The 26,588-nt window shown below is 41.1% G+C and overlaps 2 protein-coding genes across 4 annotated transcripts in view; one reads left to right on the top strand and one right to left on the bottom strand.

Moving 5' to 3' along the window:
- Positions 1-8,070: 8,070 nt before the first annotated feature.
- On the top strand, positions 8,071-16,513 carry nrsn1 (neurensin 1). Of its 2 annotated transcripts, none has more exons than XM_042332235.1 (3): positions 8,071-8,234; positions 13,779-13,988; positions 15,721-16,513. In XM_042332235.1, the coding sequence occupies exons 2-3, from the start codon at positions 13,800-13,802 to the stop codon at positions 16,117-16,119; spliced, it is 588 nt and encodes a 195-aa protein (XP_042188169.1). In that variant the 5' UTR covers positions 8,071-8,234; positions 13,779-13,799; the 3' UTR covers positions 16,120-16,513. The 2 variants fall into 2 exon arrangements, with proteins under 2 accessions (XP_042188169.1, XP_007901363.1); XM_007903172.2 differs by lacking the exon at positions 8,071-8,234 and adding an exon at positions 8,965-9,026.
- A 3,422-nt stretch (positions 16,514-19,935) lies between these two features.
- Positions 19,936-26,588, bottom strand: part of LOC103184914 (doublecortin domain-containing protein 2) — a gene marked incomplete at its 5' end in the record, with an annotated part of 112,737 nt that continues 106,084 nt past the window's right edge. For both annotated transcript variants that reach the window (XM_007903170.2, XM_042332445.1), the window contains 1 exon segment: positions 19,936-21,041. In XM_007903170.2, coding sequence (XP_007901361.2) covers positions 20,916-21,041 — 126 coding nt within the window.

Below are 26,588 nucleotides of genomic sequence, written 5' to 3'. Positions count from 1 at the left end.
TTCACATCGGGAGGACGTCCCAAGGCACTGGGATCATGTTCAGGTGCAAACTACTGGCTCAGCAAACACCATTGATCCTGCAATAAACATGTAAATCTGCATAATCCTTAAAATATGATGAGAATATACAAGTAGAATTTCATGGGGAGGTCGCTCACTAAAATAATTTTATTTTTAATGGCTGTAATAAAGCCGTATTAATGGAGTTAGCTTTTCCAAGCAGAGTAAAGTGATCCAGCAACATCATTCATTTGGTACAGAGTGAGACAAAGGAAATCTAATTCCAGCTCATCCACCTCCATAAACCATTAACTCTAAAATCCTGGTTCCGAGGCCCAGAGTCATGCTGACAGCAGTTTAGGATGAAACTTCACAGAATATACTGCAAAGTGAATTGACTGTATATTTTCACCAACACAATATATTTACTGTATATTCTGTGAAGCGCTTTGAGATGTCTCAACGACATGTACTCTATCAAATGTAAGGATTATTATTATTAATATTATTATTAATATGTGAGGTATGCAAAGACCCTGACTAATACTAACACTATTAATGTGAGCTGATAGTAGAAGATGTCCCTGTGCTTGTCTTGATTTTAAGAGATAGGAGAACATGTGGCCTTTAAACTGGGTTATGTATCTACTTATTCTCTTAGCTCTCAGAGTCAAGTAAAAAAAAATCAAGAAAATACCACCAACATCTACAATATAAAAGCTAAGTGTTGCACTTTTGTGTATCTTTATACCATCTGAATGTTATCTCTTATTAATTCATTATAATTTGTATCCATTTCTACAGTCTGCATTTTGAAAGCAATGGTACTGGACACCAGTCACTTGTCTGAATGGCTAATTTATTATCACACAATCAATAAGCCCAGAAATAGGACTGTCACAACCAATCCACATAAATGAGGTTAGATACATGCACCTAGGTCAATGCTCGGATAGACCTCAAAGGCAGATTGAGCTTTCGTATTGGTTTCTTCACAAAGAATAGAGAAGAGTACCTCCTATGGTCAATTAGTGTTCCTGCCTCGATAAACAACAGAAAAGAGCAAAGGTGGAATCTTCATCCATCAATTCTCATGTATTTCATACTTGAGAAGCATATTTTGTGTCTCCAGTATGATGCAGCAATCCATTAATGGAATAAAGATTTGCTCCACACCCTACCACATATGCATGTCCCCACTCACCTACAGATATCCCCGAGACACACCTCTGTATACACAGAAACACATACCTAGGCACACACGTCCCCAGACAACCACTCACACACTCACACTCACGTCCCCACACATTCACACCACATGCACAAATATGTCTGTGAACAGACACCACCCCCCCAATCCCCACCCACAGATGTACATATGCACACAGATAGACACCAATACATCCGTGCATGTAAATGCACACACATACATGTACACACATTTTACAATTGCTTTTAGAACTACAGGGCTTGGGACGTCCACCCGATGTGAAAGGCGCTTTGCAAATGTAATTTTGTATTGTATTGTACTTTATATTCAGCAAACTCTGGAGTAGGTTTCATAGCGTCCTCCTGGCTTGAACACAATCCTCTGCTGTGAGCCCTGGAATGGCTCAGTTGCAATGCAAAAGTAATCATTTATACTGGCTTCATTGAATTGAATTTGCTTCTTTGGATAGATATTAAATAAATAATGATTATTTCGAAGTTATATGGAAATAATTTCCAAGAGCACATGCAGTCTAATTTCTTAGAATAAAGACAGAATAATTACAAGCAGCAATCACACTGAAGGGTTCATATGAAGTCATAGAATTATATAGAGCATTACAGCATGGAAACAGATGGAGTTGCATGCAGGTATTGATGTCCATGTGTGTGCATGTGTCCATGTATGTATACTGTATCTGTGTGTGTGTGTGTGTGTGTGTGTGTGTGCGTGCATGTGTGTGCATTATGCAGGTATTCATGTGTGAGTGTCTATGCACATGTATGTTTGTGCATGTACGCACTTTGGACTTTTGTGTATCTATACACCATCTGAATGTTCTGCCTCATTATCATTCATATATATATCTACTGTCCAAATCTGGAAAGCAATGGTACCACACACCAGTCACTTGTCTGAACAGTTCCCCGCTCCACTACCGCTACCTCCGCTTGGCTGTCTCTGTCCTCCTGCACGTCACTCGTGCCGTCTGCTCCACCAATGGCAGCTTCGCCCTGAAGCTTTGGAACTCCCTCACTCAATCCTTCCATCTTGCCCCCACCTTCCTCTCTTTCAGATCAAGACCTTCCTCTTCGACCACGCTTACGGTCACCTCCTCCCTCTCCCCCAGCTCGGAGTCGCTGCCCCACGTGAAGTGGGTTATATAAATGCAAGTTGTTGTTTTATGGGGATCTGTGCTGGAAGATTGTTACAAAACAAGATAATAAAGTTTGATAGTTTATTGCCAGCAACTGAAGCTCAAAAGGATATTACTGGCTTGAAATCACCACTGTAAATCCATTATATTTTTGTAAGATTAGAATGATTTAATTGAATTTATGGGAGCAGTTATGATGGAAACCAAAACCCACTGTGCTCCATGGAGTTAATACTGCCAAAGAATTTAATGAGTGTGCAATTTTATTAAGTGCTATTCAGCCATGATCAATGGGATAACTCACAGCTTAGCTATCGCTGGGGGCAAATTTGTGAGTTGAGTAACTATGTGTAAATCCACACAGATCCCCTACTTATGTAATGCAACTATAATAATATAATATAATAATAATCCTTGCATTTGATATAGTGCTTTTCACATCTTCTTGATGTCTCAAAGCGCTTCACAGAATAGACTGTAAAGTGAATTGATGGTATATTTGTGGGCAAACTAGTAACCAATGTAAAGAATTCCAGGTGAAAATGATCAAGAGCATCTGTAACTCCCTCTGTAAACATGCATTTGCACATGGTAAGCACAACCAATAAATCTTGTACATAGGTTGTTAACCTAATCCGCAAATTAGACCTCCGCCTCCATTGAGTTACCAATTATCCTCTCTGGAAGTTTGGGGTGGAGCTGTAGAACAGTCTGCTTTGGGTGCGGCTGGAGAAACATACACTGAGTGTATTAACTCCATTCTGATGAAAGATCATTGACCTGAAACGCTAACTCACTTTCCTCACTCCATAGATGCTCCTGACTTGCTGAGTGTTCCCAGTGACTTCCGTTTTTATTTCAGATAGCCAGCATCTGCAGTATTTTGCCTTTCTTTTATGCACTGAGAGTGTTCACGAACCTGGTCCATTTGAATTTATTAACGCAAAGGCAAGTCCTAAATGCTCCATCCATTTTTACTGAACAAAAAACAGCAAAATAATTGAATGATTCTGACCCATTCAAATGTGAAAGGGAAGATCAAGTTGTTTGTACATCGCTTCAGATTGTGGTATTCCCTATTTTATGCTATATAATACAAGCTTGAATAATTATTTTGTCATCACAAGTTGGCAATGTCCTACCAAAGCAGAATCTTCTCTAAGCCAGTGCTTACCATTGAGCCCATTACATACGGTATAATAATGATAATCCTTGCATTTGATACAGCGCCTTATCATGTCGTTGAGACGTCTGAAAGCGCTTCACAGAATATATTGAAAAGTGAATTCAATGTGTAGTTTGTGGGTGAAAGAATTAAAAGTCAACACATACGCAAATTGATTGTATCTGGTAGAAAACAGGTTCAATTCATCTCTCATTCATATCCATATGTAAAGAAGAGGGACATTTATAGTGGTTGTGGTAAAAGCAATAGAAGATATCAGATGAGTTACACCATATTAAAACAATAAGTAGACTCAGCTACATAACACATGAATGAGTTTGCTATGTTGAATGAGTTCAAGGACATTTTTAATGTAATGGTATTGATTGTCTGTTTATACAATGGGTAAGTAGTTTTTAGAGTTTTCATTTTAAATTCTCACTGTTTACACATTGGACCTAGAGAAGTATATTGATGCACTGGCAAGATTGACAAGAATGATTCTGGAACTTGGGACTGTAGCACTTATTTATATTGCCCTTTTTGTGCCAAATTGACATAATTTTCATACTAATTTGCCACGTACAGTACAGTATAAATTGGAATTGTATGTCAGGACGTGAGTGAGGTCATTTTGGCAGCACTTCAATTTGTAATGTTGCAGTAATAATAATTCTAACATTTGTTATAGAGCCTTTCCGCACGGGAGGACATCTCAAAGGGTGCCTCTCTGCTGCTCACAAGATTTACCATAAAGTGTAGTGACTGTGTATTTTGTAGACAAATGCAGTTGAAATCTTGAGAAGCCAAGAAGTTTCAAAGGACGGTGTTAATGTTCAAAAAAGTTGGTCACATGACAGAAAATTATTATTATTGAGGAGAGACTTTCAGAATGAATTGTTTTTTGATGCAGGAAATTAAATTGAGAAGGAATATCTTACAAGACTTTGTAAGGATTAGAGGCATGGGGATGTTAGTTCTACATGAACCGTGATTATAAAACTAACCTCACGGATGAAGTTCACTGCCACTGACTTTGAAGTGGGAGAATTCTACATGAGTTGAAAATTGAAAACGTGCCAGTGACACTGGCTCCAGGTCCTAATATTTTTTGGGGGCCCTGAGAAGTGGCAGAAAGCATGGCAGAAATTGCTTTCGATGTCAAGCTATGCAAATTTACATATTTAAATTCCAACAGTACCCCAACTCACTCTGGGGCCCCCAAGTCTTGGCTCTTGTTAACCTGTGCCTAATAATCTCCAAAATTAGGTAAACAGGATAGATCCCTCCACGGAACAAATATCCATTCAATTCTAGACACAAGGAAATTTCCAATGGAGGTGGCCTTCATGTATGGAATTCTGTTTGGTTTGAATATTTGTAAGCATGGTGGTAGGTTTCTGCATTTGATCCAAAAACAATGTGTATCACACTAGCTCACAGGAATTCCACTCAGATGAGATCTACATCTGGAGTGAAGTTCCCCAAGTCAACAAGAATTCTTTAGGAAGGAAATCTGTTTAGAAATACGTAGAGTACGCTGTCTATTGAATACAGCTGCTCAAAGCTGAATGATGTCAGTGTTAGAGTTGGACTTGTATCATAGATTTTACTTGTTATTTTGGGAACTGGGGAGAAATTTCTTTTTTATGGCGATTTACCTTTAATTGCCTCCCTCAGGAGACCGAATGCATTAAGTTTACCATAGGGGGAGTTATACATGGTCTGTGCAGTGAATATACATGGATTATAATAATACACTTATGTTGGCTAACAATAGCTTCCTCCTGTAGCCCTTTATTACCAGGTAAGTCCTCCTCCTATTACCTATTCTGGAATTTGTCACACGAGCTTCACAAGGTTAAAACAATCAGTTTGTATTAATCAATTGTCATCCCTTAGATGCAAACCATTGCCTGAGTGGCCTATTGTAAACATAATGGTCAATAATTGGAATAAAATCCTTATTCACCTTTGCTCACGGACACTCATTCATTGAGTAAACGTTTCACATGTCCTGTTCCTATATGCATCACTCTACCTTTATTTATAATAAAAAGCTATCTGCCATTATTTAGTCCCCATGGGATTTGTTTCTGTACAGCACTTGAAATGTTTTCATTTTTAAAATATTGATTCTGAATCACAAAAGGTAAAAGATCCACATTAGCTTTATGACTCCCAACCAACTGTCCGTCTCTTGTTGTTTAGCAAGATGTCAAGTGTATTGAACATTAGTCTCCATTGAGTGAATTTTCAAGATGGCAGCCAGCCACATCAGAAGAAGGCGAAAGGCAGGTTGAATAAACTAATGGGAAGCATTAAAGAATGTTCCCTTTCCATCTTTCTAATGGCCCCATTAAAATTAAAGTGAAAAAAAAACATTTTTAAAAAATGCGTCAGCTGTGGAACAAATGGAACAGTCGATTAAATATGTGACATGATAAATATGATCTAACCACATCCTGAGTGTAATTTATCTGCTTGTGAGTTACTCGACCAGTCATTATCCTTTATACATGGTCTGAATTAAGAATGAGAACCCAGAACAGTATTGACAGGCAATGTTTTGATCAGGGCTGCCCTGCCACACTTCGTAATGAGGCTGTTTGGTGAGGTAAAATATCTTGTAAAACAGTTATTTACGAGCTGAGGGTTATGTAATTCCATGACTGGTGAAATGATTGCACCTGTTGTTACAAATCTGGGTTTGTGCTTTATCCTTTCAATCTGGGCTGGGACCCAATAGAGATTGATGGAATTAAAAAATCTCCTCTCTCTTCCCCGCCTCCACCATTATAAGCAAAATAATTTCTTTAAAAAATTGATAAAGACAAATATGAAAAATATTAGAAGTTATATTGTGAAAGTTTGTTCTGGACCACTTACATCTGCCACAAAACATAAAGTTCCTATACCAGCCAACCCTTAAAACCAAATTCATTTCACCCTTAAAATCACCTACACTATCTGTTTTGCACTGACAGCCTCCCAGGGCAAACTGTTCCGCATGTTAGCTGCCTTCTGTGTAAGGTTGTTAAATATAAACTCTATTCACCCCACTCCCCCCCCGCCCCCTTCACAATCCCTTGCTGTGTACCCTTAATTTACTGAATAAGATATTGGAATCTAGCATTTCATTACCCTTTGGAATACTTCAATGAATTGCTCCTCAATTATCTCTTCTTCACTGTAGTTATTCTTAAGCTTCTGTAAATTCTCCTCATAGCTCAGATTCCTCACCCCAAGTATTAAATGAGATAACAACAACAACTTACATTTAAATAGCGCCCCACACGCAAGGTAAAGTAACAGAGCGCTTGACAGTGGCGGAGCACAAGGCCGGGCCAGGGGCACGGTCGAAGAGGAAGGTCTTCAGGCACAAACTAAAGATGAGGAAGGAGGGGGCAAGGTAGATAACGGAAGAGTGTTCCAGAGTTTCTGGGCATAGTGGCTCAAAGCACAGCCACTGATCGTGGAACGGAGTGCACAAGGGACAAGCAAAGGCCAGAGCCAGTCGAGGGGAATGAGCGGGTAATGGGTTGGGGAGTAAGCAGGTTTCCTTCTTTGCATCTTCTCCAAAGCTAGGATGTCACTGCTGAAATAAGCGATGTATAGTGGCTGAACCATAGAATTAGTTGTGACTATTGTACCTGAATGCACCAGGGAGGTAGTGAGTCAGGTCCTTAGAGGTGATAGATTTTACTGGACTCTAATGTAAGGTATTATCAAAGTGTTTATATGATCCTCCATGTTAGGCCGGAAGGGTCATACTGGAGTCAACAATTTACAAACATTGGTGAAGTGAACAAAAGGTCGGGAAGCGCAGTGGGGGCTGTGTGGTGTATATATGTGTGTGTGGGGGGGGGGGGGGGGGGTTGGCGTTTTGCTCACTTGACTGATTATTCACATGCATACAATATTCAGAAATTGCAGTTAGCACTTTCCACCCCTTTTGGGAATAGCACAAATTGGACAAATAGAGTATTAAAGAGAAAACAAAGGGCGGACATTTGCCAGATCCTAAAAAAACATACTTTTACTGGGAAGTAGAAAGGACTGGTTGGTAAATAATAATAATAATAATAATAATAATAAATAATCCTTGCAATCAATATAGTGCCTTATCACATCGCCGCGACCTCTCAAAGCGCTTCACAGCATATAGCGCGACTGACCGAGTATTTTATAGGCGAAACGCCTGCAAAAGATATATACTGTGTGTGTGTGTGTGTGTGAGTGTGTATATATATATATATATATAGCAGACATTTTTTGAGATAGGCAGATAATTGGATTTGCTGAGCATTTATCTGTGTGATGGATGTTTGCAGAGAGAGAGAGAGAGAGTGTGAGTGAGTGAGAGAGAGAGAAAGAGGGAGTGAGTGTGAGAGAGAGAGAGAGAGAGAGAGGAGTGTGAGAGAGAGAGAGAGAGCTGCTCCTGTTGCTCAGATCACCCACTTCCCTGGTGGTGGTGGTGGTGGTGTGTGTGTGTGTGTGTTGCTGCCGCCTCCGCAGGGCTGGGCAGGGGGTGGGGTGGGGTGGGTTGGGGTTGGGTGGCGCAGGCTCGGAGGAGCTGGAGCTGGAGTGGCTGATGTCGGTGTAGAGGGAGACCCAGAGGGGATGGCCATGTACTGAGAGACAGAGAGGGACAGGCGACCGTCGGCAAAGGTACAACAGGGAGCACGAGTCACGTTTGACAGGTAAGTCAGTCTCAGTAACAGGATGCGCTGGGTGTTGAGCTGCAGCACAGCACAGCACTGCACAGCACAGCCCTGCACAGCCCAGCACTGAACAGCCCAGCACTGCACAGCCCAGCCCAGCACAGCACTGCACAGCCCAGCACTGCACAGCACAGCCCTGCACTGCACTGCACTGCACAGCCCTGCACAGCCCTGCACAGCACTGCACAGCCCAGCACTGCACAGCCCTGCACAGCCCAGCACTGCACAGCCCTGCACAGCCCAGCACAGTCCAGCACTGCACAGCCCTGCACTGCACAGCCCAGCACAGTCCAGCACTGCACAGCCCAGCACTGCACAGCCCTGCACAGCACAGCACTGCACAGCCCAGCACTGCACAGCACTGCACAGCCCAGCACTGCACAGCCCAGCACTGCACAGCCCTGCACAGCCCAGCACTGCACAGCCCTGCACAGCCCAGCACTGCACAGCCCTGCACAGCCCAGCCCAGCACTGCACAGCCCAGCCCTGCACAGCCCTGCACAGCCCAGCCCTGCACAGCACAGCCCAGCCCAGCCCTGCACAGCCCAGCCCTGCACAGCACAGTGGGGCTGGTTGGTGTCAGTGCTTTGGGCTGCAATGATTTAGCTACTGGTCGCATCCAGGCTGATGTGATGATAAATTCACAGCCATCAGCCAGCAATGTCCTCCCTCTCCTCCCCTCCCCTCCCTCCCTGTCCTGTCTGTCTAACTTCCCCACCACCCACCCCACAGCGGGAATGCAACAGCAGGTTGATGTCGGTAGGTCTGAAGGTGGGTTTGCAATGGAAACATGTTTTTGTGTGTATGTATGTGTGTGTGAAAAACGCTGTGAATTATCCACTCGACTGTTCTGTGCATTTCTCTCTCTCTCTCCCCCCTCCACACACACACACACACTGTAACCTGCTTTGGATGTAGGTAGAACCATGGAGATGTCGAAGAGAGTACAGACAGAGAGAGAGAGAGAGAGAGAGAGAGACACACACACACACACACAGAGAGAGAGAGACAGAGAGATCACTAGTGTTTTTTTTTCTTTTCTCTGGCAGTTCCAGCCAATGCTGAGAGAAGAAGGTGAAATGATGCGAATCGATTACATTGCCAGTGTTGGGAGACCTTTCTTTTTTTGCCAGACCTTTCTTTTCGACTGCGCCTTTGGCCACCTTCCCACCCCTCCCCCTGGCTCGGTCCCGGGATCCTAAGTTGTAAAGCGTCCCGCGTGGAAGGCGCTATATAAATCCAAGTTGTTGTTGTTGTTGGATGGGGTGGATGGGACCCAGTTGAAATAGCTGGATGTTGACACATTCCCATCTTTCCAGTTCCCTGGTTTAGTTTGCACTGAGCTGCGGGCTCTGGTTATCTGTCTCCCTTGTTTTCTCTTGAGATTTCAGCACCTTGGAGAGGTCTGCAAGTAGCTCAGCTCCAGCAGCGAGTTCATCATCATCACCATAGCTTACACAAGGGCACAGCAAAAAAAAAACATCGCTATTCTTTCGAGTCGCCTCGTAATACAAACTGTAGAGGAAGAGAAACATTCCCTGGACCAGTTCGTGTTTATTTTCCGTGCTGTGCACCACCGAACCCGACTCAGTCGGTAGCACTTGTCTTTGCGTCAGAAAGTTGTGGGTTCAAGCTTTCGGTTAGAACTTTTGAGTCTGTTAATTATAATAATCCTTGGATTTGACATAGCGCCTTATCACGTTGTTGCGATGTCTGAAAGTTCTTCGCAGAATATTCTGTAAAGTGAACTGTGTGTGTATTTTGTGGGCGAAATGCAGCAGTCAATTGCGCACCGAGGTGTCACACAAGCAGTCGTGGATCGAGTGGCTAAGCTGACGCTCGAGCGCAGGTAGAAAACTGCATTGTCGGATGTGCTGTCCTTTGGGTGAGATGTTAAACTGGTGCCTCTTCAGGTGGATGTTCAAATCCCATAGCACTATTTGAACATGGAAGGGAATGTTTTCAGAATGTTCTGGTTATCGATCCTACAGATAAAACTTGTCATTTGTTTCATAACTGTTTGTGGTTTACTTGCTGTATGCAAGTTGCTTACACTTTATAGAAAGTTGGAATTCACCGTATACAGTGAGGGCTAGCCGTGAGCTCGTTCCCGGATTCCGTACACATTTAAATGTCTCAATCTCAACCATGTTGCTGTGGGCAGATGGCAAAGGAAGATGGTACAACAACAACAAAATTTGTATAGCGCCTTTCACGTCAGGAGGATGTTCCAAGGCGCTGGACAATCAGTGTTTCAGACCCGAACTGCGGGCCGGGATCGGGGAGGGTGACCGAGCAGATGGAGTGGGCTGGTTGGTAGGAGGTTAGAAAGTCCCAGAGGTGGGGGGGAGCAAGACCATGGAGGGTTTTGAAGGTAAGGACCATAATCTTGAACTGTATCCTCTGTGTGTGATGGGAAGCCAGTGGAGTTGTATGAGGACAGGATTGATAGGGTCACGGAGCCTGATGCAGGAAAGGATATGGGTTGCAGAGTTCTGGATGATCTGCAGCCTGTAGAGGGAGGAGTTGAGGAGGCCGACAAGCAGAGAATTTGCTTAAACCCAAATAGGTAGGAAAAGTGAAATATCCATTCACTGACTGTCTATATAGTCCCAGATATATTTGGGGGTGAGGGTGGGAGGGGGGAGTTGTATGGTATGGGGAAGACTGCAGGAGAAATTAAGCAAATTACAGAAAATATAGATGTAAGCTGTTATTTTACGCTGACACTGCAACATAGGACTCGGGGTGTGCTCTTAATAATAATATTAATAATCCTTGCATTTCTCATAAGGACATCTCAAAGGCTTTAAAGGATTTACCTAAAGTGTAGTGACTATGCATTTTTAGGTAAATGTGGCAGCCAAATTGCACACAGCCATGTTCGTTACACAGCCATGAAGTGAATGATCAATTTTATTTGGGGGATTGTTGGCTTGGACATCAGGAGAAACTCTCCTTTTACCTAATGCCATGGCAACTTTAACTTCCACCTATACAGGAAGACAGGACCCTTGGTTTGAAGCCTCATTCAAAGGAAAGCACCTCCAGCATACACCTAGCAATGTATTGGTGTGTCAGCCTGGTTTGTGTGAGTTAAAAAGCTGGACATGAGGCCTGAATGCACAGCCTAGAGGTGAGAGTTTTGCCAATTGAGCCCGGCTGACATAGTAACCCCACACCCTTCTGGTACCTTTTCATAATAATACTATTAATAATCCTTGCATTTGATATAGTGCCTATCATGTCTTTGAGACATCTCAAAGCACTTCATAGAATATACTGTAAAGTGAATTGACTGTATATTTTGTGGGTGAAACGCGGCAGCCAATTGCACTTTACAGTGTCGCACAAACAGTGGTGGATTGAGTGACAGTTTTTTTTGTAAAAGGTGCTATCTTCAAAAAAGATGCCCATTAAAACTGAGGGTCTGTCTGTCTGTTTTTCAGGTGGACATTAAAGTTGTATGACACTATTTGAAAGGGAGAAACAAATTTGTCCTCATGTCCACACCCACAAATTTCCAGCTTAACTGAACAACCACCTCACGGCTGCCATGTTTTCCTACAAAAAAATAGTCACAAGAAACTGCAGCAATTACTAGAAAGACGTTTTAATGAGATAAAGTACAGAAAAAATCAAGTTCTTCCATTCTTTAATTGAATTTACTTGCTTCTTAAAGTGATTCTTCAGTAATGAACTTTAGCAGATCATTTTTATGTGACATACGTTTTAAAAAGAACGTGAATAAAAATCAGTTTAACTAGGAGATGGGTCCTTCTATTTTGTCTGGACTCACATGCAATACCCGAGTTCAGCTGCTGCCTCCAGGGTTAGGGATCAAGTCTTGAATGCGGCCTCGTCTAATGGGATGGAGGTCTCTGCCTTTGAGGGCTCTGTGTGAAAGGTATTTGGGCAGTCTCAACTCAGTGAGACTCAACTTGGGTAGTGAACGTAGCCCAAGAGCACATAACTTCACAGTTGGGTCTAAAATGTTTCAAATGGAACGTCTTAATTAATCAGGAAGTCCATTATTGCCACATTGTAGGTGCACTCTCCAACACAATCTACTTTTGAAGTAGGGATCCTTTGAGTCCAGAAGTAGTTCCCCCTCATAGAACTACATCGTACATCCCAATTATATGCAAACTCTCAATCGTGATCATGAAAGGCATCAGAATGGAGTTATAAAATCTTTTCAAAAAGACATTTCCTTTGGCCCGTGACATATTCTCATTTCTAAAGTTGTACCCACTCAGTGAAATAAATGCAGAATATGCCTTTGTGCGTGCACCGCTCTTTGTTTATTTTACAAAATAGCTATTAGGTAAAGAATTAAATTGAGTACATAGATACTTTTTCCCTCACGTGAGGATCAGCCAATGGATTTATCCAGTCATGTACATTCCTTACTTCCTATGAGCTTGGATCGCATTGGGTTGAGAATTCAATTTGCTGTTTATCCACATAATAAACAAAGTATCATTTCCAGCACAAAGCAAATAACAAGGAAATGTAATAAGCCTTTTCCTTCAAAGTTAACATTCACTGGAGTTAAGGCTCATATTGCAATTCCTTATGTGTGTTTCTAACTAATCTAACAGAGAATTAACACCTTTGTTTTCTGTTTTTGGTACATGTTCTGGATTAAATAAGATTTACTTTACATAAAGTACCATACGTCCTAGTTCTTTATTGCTCTCAAGCAATATCTGGCAATGTTTGTCAGTAAACCTATTATGTAATGATGAATCACTGTGTCTTCTATGACCGTTGGTTGCTAGGATCACTATCTTGATCATTTCCTGCAGGTATAAATTAAATAGTTAAGAGGCAGCGTTAAAACAAATAATTATTTATTTAGAAATCAATGTGCTTCTCAATGCCAAATTAACTTGAGTCATCAAAGTACTCAATGCATAATGAAAACAATTATGCTACACTTACTCTAATTCTCCCCACCCCTACAATTGTGCAGCCATTTGAGCAGCCGCATTTGCAGGAGGAACAAATCCTTTTGCTTTGTTTTAAAAAGCATGTTTTAATTAGCAACTATAGTGAGGAGTTTATCTTGATACGTTTGCAACAAACTGTAGAAATAATAATAATAATAATCTTTGCATTTGATATAGCGCTTTTCACGTCAGGAGGACGTCCCAAAGCGCTTCACAGAACACACTGTAAAGTGAATTGACTGTATATTTGTGGGCGAACGCGGCAGCCAATTGCGCACAGCAATGTCCCACAAACAGTCGTAGATTGAAAATGACCAACTTATTATTGTTTTGGGTTTTGGAGGGATTATTATTAGGCTCTGTGTGGAGTAAGGAAACTTGCCCAAGGTTTCGCCCTGCCTGGAATTGAACTCAGGTCTCTCGCTTGCAAAGCGAGTGCTCTAACCACTGAGCTACAGGACTCCAAATAGCCAAACCAATTAGTATGTGACTGCATATGGGAGGAGCATTTGTGAATGACCATTTTGAGTCTGCCTGTTGACCAAATTCAATCCCTTGTGTCTTGCAGTTCGGAATGCAGTTGTAAACAATGAGTTTGTGTACTGAGATCTGCCGGTCACAGAATTTGAATTACCCAGCAGATGGAGTACACCAGCGCTATGGAGTCCGATCATATCTGCATCAGTTTTACGAAGATTGCACTGCATCTATATGGGAACATGAAGACGATTTTCAGATCAAGAGATCCCCAAGCAGGTGGAGCTCTGTTCTCTGGAAGGTATGGCTAGATGCTCCCCAATACATGCCTTTTATGAAAACATTTTATTTGCCATTTTTTTCTTGTCTGAAGGCATTTCGCCCACAAAATATACAGACAATTCACTTTACAGTATATTCTGTGAAACGCTTTGAGACGTCTCCAAGACGTAATAAGGCGTTATATCAAATGAAACTATTATTATTATTATTTTGACTCCTTCATTTTCCTTTTACTGCCTCTTCTAAGTGACAAGTATTTATGTGCAAGCGTTGACTCTGAGTTGTCAACTTGGCAAGGATATTTGACTCTAGCAGTTGGGTGGTAAATAAACAAAAAACTTACGTAATTGCCTTATTTAGACAACAGACATCAAGGTGTGGTAAAGTTCCTTCTTTGCTGAAATGACTATTGTCCACACAGCTAATAAGAAACTCAAGGTCCCCTAAACTTTAGGGTCTAAAGTATTCGAATATGAGATATTTTAGCACCACCATATTAAAATGTGGATCTTAGTGTGAAATTATTCATTAGCATGACAAATCCAATAGCAGGAGTTATCCTTTATTGCCCAATTCAAAACAACATACAACAACTTGCATTTTTCTATAGCACCTTTCACACAGGGTATCATTTCAGAATGCTAAACAATGGCGGAGCCTGACGCTGAGCCGAGGAGAGGGGGAATGTGACCATAGGCACAGTCAAAGAGAAAGATCTTAATGCGTGATCTGAAAATGTGCAAGGCAGACGGATTGAGGGAGAGTTTCCCTCAATCCAGCGTTTCAGGGCGTAGTGGCTGAAAGCATGGCCGCTGATGGGGGAACAGAGGGCATAAGGAATATGTAGGAGGCTGGAGGTGGCGGGTGTTGGACTGGGAAGTAGGCAAGTCGGAAAGGTAGGGAGGTGCTGGGAAGTGAAGGAATTTTTAGATAAGTTTGAGGATCTTGAAGTCGATCGTTCTGTAATAGGGAACCAGTGGAGCCTGGCGAGGACTGGTATGATAGGGATACGGAGTTTAGCGAGGGTCAGTACGCGGAGGGGCAGAGTTTTGAAGCAGTAGGATTTTGTGGAAAGTGGAGCTGGAGAGACCGGTAAGGAGGGCATTTGAATAGTCGAGGCTGGACATGACAAAAGCATGGATTAGGGTTTCGGCTGTGTTGCGTGTGGGTTTTTGCATAAAATGCCAAAGGGACAGAAAGACTCGATTATCTATGAGAAATCATTTAACAATAAACAACTTGAATAACCACTGTGAGGGGGTTCTGACTAACCAGCCAATATTCCAATGGAGGTTAAACTGCAACAGAATTTTAATAATATTGATGGGCAAAATCCATAATTAACGAACCAAGGTTAGAACTTGGGTAATGCTTTGGGAAACTGAAGTGTTACTTTGTAGAAGGTGTAAGACATGATTAATTTCCAAAAGTCTCTGGGTGATCACAAGGCATCACAACTTTCATTAACATTCATGCATTAACCAATAAAGATGCAAATTAACATTGTCTCATGAATACAGAGACCTTGTAGCGATAAAAGATTAATCCTGCCCTTCTTAGCCTGTCTAAAAATGATTACTGCAGAGTATGACAATTTTAACGCTGGAGTTTTGTACTATCTCCAAGAGGAAATATTTCTGGAAAGGTTATAACTAAGCTGTTTTGGTGTATTGATGTTTTACATTGTACGAAGTATAAATCACTGCTAAACTACATGTAAAGTTATGCCAGTGCTATATTTTGTTTTAAAGGTCGGACTTGTGTCTGGGACTATCATCCTCCTCATAGGTATGGCAGTGATCGCGACTGGCTATCTCGTGCCACCCAAAATTGAAGCGTTTGGAGAGGAGGATTTTCTGGTAGTGGATGGTCGTGCAGTCCAGTTCAATGGGGCACTTGTCATCTGTAAGTTGGCAGGTGCCATCCTCTTTTGCATCGGTGGAATGATAATGGCCACTTGTCTCTTGCTGTCTGCATTTGCCGCAAGCTACTCAAAGGAAGAAAAATACCTTCAGCAGAAATTTAAAGAAAGAATAGCGGAAGCTCACATATCCATGCAGCCAGTCACTAAAGCACCAACTCCAGGACAAGGTAGAATTCCCATCACTTTATCCAAAGTTCAGAATGTGCAGCCCTCGTCTCAATCCTAAAATCTAAATGGTAGATATCATATAGGCCATTGTAAATTAGCTATTTATGAACAAATCTTTTTAAATGGTTATCATATTTTTATAGAGGTTCAAATATAGACACCACCACATAGCTCAAGTGCTCAACTTAAGAATCATGCTTCATCCAATAAGTGAATCATATAAGAATCTTCAGTGATGTACAAATGTACGTGTCATATCACAGTCAGTCGCCTTATAAAGTGGACAGGCACATTTGTTGCACACCAACAAAACAATTAGCAACAGAATCCAGATGCAGTGTTTCCAGAGCTCTGATTTGCAAATGTTTTTTTTTGTCCGATTCTGATGTGAAATGGCTTTTGGATGTACAGTATTTGAAATGGATTAAATAAAGTCTGAAAGTGATGGCAAAGCTGAACTTGTTACCAGCATTTTCTCTTCTTTCTCCCTGTTGCTCAAAAGTTACATGCTCTATCTAGCGATCCTTTTGGCATAGCATTTGCTTTCACAGACACTGTCAGCAATGTAGAATTAAACACATTTAATATCATTTCCTTCAGTGACAATGAAAGTGTAACACCAGACTGAGTGGTGTACCGGGTTATCAGCAAAGAGACAAGAAACAAACACAACCTGTTCACTACTTTGATACCATATTGTACCATGTTGTCCATTGTGAAAAGCTCTCTGGGACACTATCGCATGAGGGGTACTATATAAATGCAAGCTGCTGTTGTTATTGTTGCAAGGACCCTTAACCCACTGCACCATCTAGAATCCCCATTTCACTTTCACTAACAAATCTGTTTTAGACTCCATGATTCGGCTCACAAAAACTCACTAAACAACGATAAGTCACTTTATTTTTAATACATAAATGAAATATAAAAAAGTACATTAGAGGTCAACAAAATACTGATAATATTGAAGTAATGATACAAAATTATAGTTTACATACAGACTAAAATCAAAGTTGATCTAATGCTACATTCATGTGTTAATAAAAGCTACTGCTTTTTACAGGCTTTGAAAGATAAATATGACGAAAGTCTGCTTTGATGCTAAAGTATATGCTGTATGTAACTTAACGCCCACAATGTGTGCCAAGACAAAAAAACAGTTCTTACAAATAACAAGCATTGAATTATCAAAACATCCTACACCAAGTTCCTCCATCGTTTTGCAGCCAACAAACATTTACATATTGACCGTGGGAATTAAAAACTACCAAGATCCTAACTAAGGGTATATAAGAAACACAGGATACAGGACAATGATAGTGTGTTACCATTCCTTGTATGGTTAGGTTTCAACCCCCTCTGGAACACAAGCGGATAGGCAATACTCAACATATATATTTACTGGTGTGACTCAATAACTTAAGAGCTTGTGAAAACACAACCATCATGCAGAATAGGGCTAAATGGTATAGTAATCTAAAATGTAAAGTCGAGGATGATTTTGACTTAGTTTAAGTCCAGTGATGGGTGTTAAATAAAACTACTGCGTGCTTATTGCAGAGATTTCACTGGTAATACAATTAATATATTCTTCTGGAAAGTGTAATGCTCCCTGACTCCCAGAACTTTACTGAAAATACATTTCCCCCCCAACTTTGATAAGGTAAATAGGGAGAAACTATTTCCACTGCAAATCTGCATCTCTCCATCCCCAACGGTTGAATAGTCTGCTAATACTCACACTGTCCAGGCTGATGCAAGAACATTGACTACCTGAACAAAGTACCAGCAGATGTCTGGCACATGTAGAAGATCAAACCTTTATAGTGAGGGAACAGAAGAAAAATTATAAGAGAACATAAGGACATAGGAACAGGGGGCTATTCAGCCTGCCAGGCCTGTTCAATGTTTGCAATTATGGCAGATCTTTTATTCCCATTTCTCCATATCCCTGAATACACTTACTTCAGAAGTGTCTTATCTATTGGAGCGAGTGAGTCAATGGAAGTTCTAGGTGGAGCGCAAGTCCACGGTGTACAAAAAAACCTCCCCTGATTGGTTGACCTCAAGTAAGAGAGCTTTGGTTTTAACATGAAGAGAACAAAGCTGTTGCTTTACAGTCTGCAGAATCTCTCCACTAACAACAAGGTTCCTGTTACTGTGATGTTTCAATTCTAACAGAGATGAGAAACAAACACAACATGTTCACTACTTTGTCCATTGTCTTTCATACACGTTCATGTGCTACATATCCCACTTAATGAAGAACAGGCCAATCCTCTTGTAGTGTGGTCCTTCACAGTATACTATATTAAGTCATTTGTTCCTATTCCACTAATGATTGAAACAGAACAACATAAAAGGCATTGATTTTTCTTCAGCTTGAAGTTCTGGTTTGTTATCTTCATACCTTCCATGAGTGTTTTCTCTAGTTGGCACCCAGGTTAAAAAAGTTATGGAATAGAATAATTAATTTTCTGGACAGAACATTGTTTTCAGAACGTGATGTCTGTGTCAGGTCGCTGAAGGAGCTATCTGTTCAGTCCCGCTTTCCTGGCTTTCCCATAGCCTTATTTATTTTTCCTTTTCAAATATTTGTTTAATTCAGTTTTGAAAGCTATTATGGATTATGATTCAACCACTATGGTATTCTATGTCCTAAAAATTCTCTGTGTAAAACAATTCTCCTAAACTCTGTTTGAGATGTTTTGGGTAATCATCACAAATGTATGCCCTAGATCTCGTTACCAATTCACTGGCCAATAGGAATATTTTATCAACATAGTGGGGAGAACTGTATCTTAAATAAATATCTAGATTATAATCAGGGAGCACTACACTTTGCAAAAAGATTAGATTTGCTCTACATCTTTGCTGATCAGTGAAAGTCCTGTAATAAACATGAAGAGCATGCCTGTGTTCATGCGCTAATGAATAATCTACAAAACAATACAGAATTTGGTTGACCTGATAGACCAGATGTAAGAGTGTTAATTTACAACTCAGATCATTATATCATTTGCATAAACTATCTTTCTGTGCTGCTAGTGATCAATTATTAATTTGAGCAACCATTAACAACATGAAATAGGGAGTAAACAATCCAGTATTATCTTTCTTCATGACAGCTGAATCCAATAGATAAGCCTTATCCTTCTTATTTGTTCCACTGGGGGAAGAGGTGGCAATCATTGCTGCAAATAAGATTAAACGATTGGGGTCATTCTCTTTCACTTCTTAGCAGTTGGTAACACAATAGCACCAGCAAAACTGGGAGTTGGTGCCAGCTAGCCTTCTCAGTCACGGCTTGGTGTGTAACGTGGGGAGATGACAAGCAAAAGGTGGAGAAAATTTAACATTACTTACAAAGAGAAACATCCATTCAACATTTCAAACACAAATTGTTCCTTCTCCAAGACCTTTCAATTTCTGGTCTTCCTGTTACCCTAAAAGCACTGAAACTGTCTGACTAACTGTGCCCTCTACCTTACTCTAATACACTTACTTTCAGTGCTCTCCCCACCCCTCCACGGTTTGTTATTGCACCAACCCTAACCAAACTGCATGTGGCCATGCCTTCGGGATTTCTAGAGTAATTCTAGGATGTATTATTCAAAGGGTAGTAGGTGAGGCATTAGAGATAAAAGTGATTGACTGCAAGGATCCAAACATATGAAAGGAGAACTGTTATTGGTCAGTAGTTGATTAAATGTTTTTCATCCTGACTTTAATAGTATAGATACAGCTGCAATATGCTGTATTTCTATTTTGTGTTGAGGTTTATCTGAGTATCAAATCATGTTACACTCAGTAAAATATTACCCAGATACCCCTTTCAGCAATTGTTTTATATAATAATAATCCTTGCATTTGATATACCTATACCAGATTTGTTTCAATTTTTTTAACGTTTATTTTCTCTCCATAACAGTTTTTAGCCAAGCTGCTTAATATAGGTAAAGCTGCACCAGTAGGCATTGATATCGTCCTCATTCACTGTGATTCCCACCAACTGAGGCTGGCTGAAGGGGATAAGGATCAACTCGGCAATCAATATGAAACATGTCAAAAATCGTCAGCTTATCTCCAATGAATAGTTGACAATTTTGGATGTAGACAAGAAACGGTCAGTTTAATTTTGAGTTTAACGGTTTAACAGATCAGTCAATGCTTTCTGCGCTAAATCTTTCTCACCAGCATTTCAGGTCTTCTGAGCTTTAAGCACATTTTTCAGCAAGTGTTTATTGGAAGTCTGGCATCGTAAGAGGAACAGAATCCTTCTGCCTGAAGCTGAGATGCTGGTTACTAAAACAATGTCAACAGTCTAAATTTGAGCTACGGACAGCCAGTGTTGAAGCTGAACAGAACAAAACAATACATGACCTCATCTTGCAACACAATGCCACATTGATGCCCACCTTCCACACCCGATTGCCAATGCTACTGTTAAGATCTACAAACGTTCAATGAGACTCTGGTAGATATAATAGATATCAAAGTCAGAGGCAGCAGTGAGTGACAGAGACACAGGATCAGTCACTTGTTGCCACTGCTGGAAATTTAAATTTATATGATTTGGCAAAGTTCTTGCTGAGTCCACAGTGGTGCAAGGGCATTCTATCTAACTGCAAACCAATCCTCTCTCTCCCCCAACCCCACCACTTGCCTCGCCCATGACCAACCACAGAATGACATTGGCAGTCATCGAGAAGGTTCCAGCCAGAACAGTTCACAATTCCAACTGTGGAAGCAGCAAAGCAGTGAAAAAGTCAGGGATTAAGAAGGTAAAAATAAAAAAAACGGACATAACAAATTGTGCTGACATTTTTTTATATCTTCTAATGCCTTGTGGACTCACTGAGCCATGACAGCATGTTCACTCGTTACTGGGATGGTTTCTTTGCTGTCAGTCTCTGAAGAGCTAGGTATTCTTTCTGCTGTTTTGGTCAAGGCTAATGTTCCATTCATATGATCACCATCCTGTAGAAAACAAACACAAGACAAAGGTTTTCAAAATAATGAATGGTGGCGATAAGGGAAATACAGATAATTTCCACTGATTTCACCATCAGTAACAAGAGGGTTCAATTGAGGATTATCACCAGAAGAAGACATTTCTTATACAGATAAATACAAAGGTAAATTATGCAGTGTGTTAAATTTTAAGAAACAGTTACTGAAATCGAGTCCATAACAGCATTTAAAAGGCAATTGAATAAACATTGAGGACAAATAATATTTTAGGAACAGAGGAGCATAGTATTAGAGAGCTCCATTAGCGAAGTTACACCTGCACAGATATAATGAGCCAAATAGCCTTCAGTGCTACAAACTTTCAATGAATCTGTAAAACAGCAGATTATGTCAAAATAAACATTATGGTCAAGTTTTTATTTCCGATCTTGCTCTGCATGGGGTGATTCACCAGGGGCTGGAGAATATATGACAATCAAGAGCTGTGAATGGCCACTGTGGATGCAAAACCTCCATCAAGAGATGAAATTAGTCCATGTAGATCGTATGGTAAATTGAACGTAGTTCATAGAAGGAGCAAGTGGGCTAAATGTCCTTTTCCCATTCCATGCTTTTGTTTAAGAGTCTGAGGGACACCGAGATAGTGCAGTTAGGGTGGTTCAGTAACATCTGAAGTCTACAAAACGAGGAGGGAAAATGTTAAAATGATTCATGTAGGGAAAAAAAATGTATCTATATTGTGAACAGCCTGAATTTGTAATGTTTCATAATTACTGCAGGATGAAAACTAACAGTTCATGCTTTTCGATGTTTGCTGTGAAAATCTAAATAAACACTTGTTGCAGTTTCTCCTCCAAAAATGGGACCTCTTGACTTTCAGAACAGGATTCAATATAACCTTGAATTTTTAAAATCTGAGACAAATTTAAATATTCATAGAATTACATGGAATATACAGTACAGAAACAGGCCATTCGGCCCAACTGGTCTATGCCGGAGTTTATGCTCCACATGAGCCTCCTCCTGCCCTTTCTCAACTAAGCCTTCAAGTGTAACCTTCTATTCCTTTCTCCCTCCTGTACCTATCTAGCTTTCAAGTTCCACTCCAAGTTCCACATTCCCACCACTCTCTGGGTAAACAAGTTTCTTCTAACTTCCCTATTTGATCTATTTGGGACTATTTTATATCGATGGCCCCTGGTTTTGGTCTCCTCCACTAAAAACATCTTCTCTATGTCTACCCTATCAAAAACTTTCATAATTTTGAACACCTCTATTAGGTCACCCCTCACTTTTCAAGAGAAAAGAGTAAAAGCTTGTTTAGCTTTTTCTGATAGGTATAACCTTGCAGTTCCGGTATCATCCTTGTAAATCTCCTTTGCACCTTCTCCAGTGCCTCAATATCCTTTCTATAATATGGGGACCAGAACTGTACACAGAAGTATATTCCATCAATTTCACTCGCCATCCTGCCCGGACCATGCCCCATCTTTCTCAGATTGGAAAAACATTTTTTTCAGCTTTCTTCCTCGTTAAATACTTGACATTATTCCACCTTTTCAATCAATAAGTGAGGATGCATACATCTGGAATGTGTCACACCCAGAAGAATTAATATGCTAATGGTTTCCAAATCTCCAGAAGACCACCTCATGGCATTCTGTCAAAACTAGTTAATGAATGCCTTCACGAGATGCGGGTTCAATCAAATGAGATGTAAAAGGCTCAGTCAGAATTTTTAGACTGGCAAAATTTCATGTCTTAGTAGATGAAAGATAAGGTTTTGATGTTTCAGCTTTGATAACATTTCACAGAAGACTCATCGAGTGTTAAAGCAAATCCTTTCCATTTTGAATTCTCAATGACAAACTAAGATTTAGACAAAAATAACTGGTAATTCTGCATTTAGCAATGTAATTAAAATATAGATTTTATTAAAATGAATGAAGGTTTACTTGAAAGAGCATTACAACTGTTTTAATTACTGTTACTCCTCCCAAACTGTAGCTGAACACATTGACCAAAGGGTGACTTACAGCATCTCTATAATTAACATGAAATGTTTACGATTACTAACAGGCTGGGTTTATAAAAGGCAATAAAAACTAAAAGCTCTAATTGCAGGCGAATTATCCCGTTGTTGCAAACTGCTGAACGTACTAGTCCAGGGAGATGCGTATAATGTGAAACTACACTTTATGAAATGGGAAGTTACTGTGATTCATTCCAGGTGACAACCAGAGAATCTGATGCTATGGTAACAGGGACTGGCTGCTCCAGACCTATCTTATACTTCTGCTAATTTCCAAATCCCCCCAGTAGATGATACAGAACCAGATACAACAACACTCATATATCGCCTTCCATGCAGAGTAGCATCTCAGAGCGCTTAACAGTGGGGGAGCCTGACCCCAAACAGTGTGGGGGGGAGGGGAGGGGGTGGCCGTAAGCACGGTCGAAAAGGAAGGTTTTCAGGCAGGACTCGAAAAGGGAGAGAGGGGACAAGATGGCGGGATTGAGGGAGAGTGTTCCAGAGTTTCAGGACGTAGTGGCTGAATGCGTGACCTCCAATGGTGGAGCAGAGGACGCGAGCGACAAGCAGGAGGCCGGTGCTAGTCGAGCGGAGGTGCCGGGTGGTGGATTGGGGAGTGAGGAGTTGGAAAGGTAGGGAGGTGCCAGGGAGTGAAGAGATTTGAACATGAGCGTGAGGATCTTACAGTCGATCCGATCGGTGATGGGGAGCCAGTGGAGCCTGGCCAGAACTGGTGAGATGTGGGTACGGAGTTTGGTCTGGGTCAGTATGCGGGCGGCAGAGTTCTGAATGAGCTGAATTTTTTGAATCGTGGAGCTGGGGAGACTGGTGAGGAGTGCGTTTGAGTGATCCAGGCGGGAGGTGACAAGCGCATGCACAAGGATTTTAGCTGCATTTGGGGTAAGGTATGGTCGGAGGCGGGCAATGTGGGGGAGGAAGATGGTCAGGGATCAGATGTGGGGGAAGAAGGACACCTAGATTGCGCACTGGTTTGGTGAGTCTTGAGGGACAGTTCAGGGAGGTTAAGGATTTCTTTTGAGTTTCTAGTTCTTTTGAGAACTCAAAAACATCATTATATCTTTCGAGTATCTGATTCCTGATTGGAGGGAGGAGGTAAGCAGGACCTTCTTGTAGCTGAACTGGCTCCAAGGTACCATGCTTGGCAACGGAATATCAGAATCGAGCCAACTCTTTGTGGTAGTCTCGGTAGTCCGGTTCCTGAGCCAGACAAGTGCGCAGTATTCCAGGGCGCTGCTGATGACAGCACAGTAAGCCTGGCTCAACAAGACGAACTAGAAGGGTAGACCAGTCACTGGGGGCAGGGAGTCATCCCACTCAGGTTCTGTTAACCCTGCAAGCCAAAGCCCCAGTGGGTAGGGTGGTCCTAGCTGGACAAGCAGCAGTAAAGCTTGCCAGATAGCAATATCAATAGCAAGCTATGCAGTTTTAGCTGGTTAGACTCCAGCAGTACCCCAACATAATAATAATAATAATAGTAATCCTTGCATTTGATATAGCGCTTTTCATGTCGGGAGGACGTCCCAAAGCGCTTCACAGAACACACTGTAAAGTGAATTGACTGTATATTTGTGGGCGAACGCGGCAGCCAATTGCGCACAGCAATGTCCCACAAACAGTCGTAGATTGAAAATGACCAATTTATTATTGTTTTTTTTGGTTTTGGAACACACCACACACAAGCCTTGGCTCTTGCCAACCTGCGCCTAATACTTTCTGGAAATAGGTAAACGGGATGTGTCTCTCCAGAGGAGAGAGTGCGCATTCCATTCTAACAATCTATCTCTGGGATTTCCAAGTGTAGGTGGAAAGCATGGAAATCTCAGTTTGATTTGGATACTCTTAAGCATGGTGATCGGTTTCCGCATGTGTTAAGACACCCGGCTGACCAAAAAAAAATCCACTATCTGAAAGAAGATTGATCTAATCTGTAAACACACTTGCTTAACTTTTTCAAAAGTCACCTAGAAAACCTGAAACAAACTGTGCACGTGTGTGTGTGTGTGTGGGGGGGGGGGGGGGGGGTGGAGGAACGTTAATTTACAGTATTTTTTAATGGGATTCCTTAATAAGTGAACTCTCCTCCCAGTAACCAAATCTACACCATGTGAACTCACAGAAACTCTACTGTGACGAGATTCTTTAATACGGAAACAAACCTTGAGACTTAGTCCCACAAAGCAAATAAAATGCATTTCTCTGAGCCATTGTCAAAACTTTGGAAAGGAAAACTTTGTAAGGAAACTTGCCCAACCAGGAATCGAACCCAGGTCTCTCGCTTGCGAGGCGAGTGCTCTAACCACTGAGCTACAGGACTCCACGCTCCACGCTAAAGTATGGAACAAGAAAATTTTGTTCAGCCAAACCTGCTTTCACTAATCCAAGTAAAAAATAAACTATCGTTATCTTCACCCCATCACTTTTTCATCCAGCAGAAAGCTCTTCGATCCAAAGTCAATCAAGCAAAAAAGTCCAGGATAGCTTTCCCACCTCCACAATTCAGGTCCAGCCTCCTTTCCTTCATGGACCTCATTCCACTCTGTCTTAGCAATTCAGATAGAATTATGTCCTTTAGAGAAGGGCCTCCCCCATATCTTCCAATGCTGTTCTCAAGTAGATACCTTGCTAGTTCTTATTTGAAGGAGTTGGTAATAACAGCTGCACAGAGGAATCAGACGTGAGAATGTAAAACCACATTATAGCTGCCCTAATCCGGGCTTTCAAATCCTAAAATCTTTCCATTGCAGCCCTATTCCCACTCTCTAGAGTTCTTGTAAAATTCCTTCACCTTGCGGTTTCTCTTAACCCCCTTTAAACCGTTCTTAAAAAGTCATCTTCTTGTCCCTGCCTTTGGTCCACACATTAAATTCCCAATTCTTCTTGCTGCGAAGGGAACCCCATTATTTTTCTGAAGCACTTCATGTACATGTATATTTGCCCACAAAACAGAGTGATTCCACTTCATAGTATACCCCAGGGCATTGGACTCATTTAAAAAATGTCGAGATGCTGTGATGGTGTTGTGGGTGGAAGGATGAGATCAGATAGGCCGAAGGACCTTCTTCATCTAAACCAATCTTATGAACATCATTTGGATCATTCCACTTTTCATCTTGGAATTTCTGGAATCACTTATTGATCTAGGAGACATATTATTAAGATCTGGAGGAATTTCCATTCAGGCACAAATGATCAGATTTATAGCAGATTAAATATTAAGCAAATCATTTTCAAAATATCAGCATTTTGTATGAAAACAGCATGAGAGTAAAAAGTCACTACAACACAATCTGGTGTCAACTCTGAGAACAGAAATCTGGAACAGAACTCAATGGTTGCAGGTTGTGTGTCTTCAGAAATAATAACGCAAGGATAAATATTCATAGAAAGAAAAGTCAGAATAAGCAAGAAAATAAAAGCAAACATCCGCCACTGAAACCAAGTCATCAGTCGGTCTAGGAAATAAGTGAGGCAAGAAAAGCTCACAGAATTGCAGTTTCATG

Source organism: Callorhinchus milii, unplaced genomic scaffold (genome assembly GCF_018977255.1).
Source record: "Callorhinchus milii isolate IMCB2004 unplaced genomic scaffold, IMCB_Cmil_1.0 Scaffold2, whole genome shotgun sequence".
Taxonomy (NCBI): Eukaryota; Metazoa; Chordata; class Chondrichthyes; order Chimaeriformes; family Callorhinchidae; genus Callorhinchus; species Callorhinchus milii.
The sequence above is the reverse complement of the archived record's forward strand: the minus strand, read 5'-3'. Positions and strand labels throughout refer to the sequence as shown.

Excerpts from the sequence above, each read along its gene's own strand:
- nrsn1 (XM_042332235.1), top strand. The coding sequence starts at position 13,800 with ATGAGTTTGTGTACTGAGATCTGCCGGTCACAGAATTTGAATTACCCA. Across the intron at positions 13,989-15,720 it reads GGAGCTCTGTTCTCTGGAAG|GTCGGACTTGTGTCTGGGAC; the intron begins GTATGGCTAGAT and ends TTTGTTTTAAAG.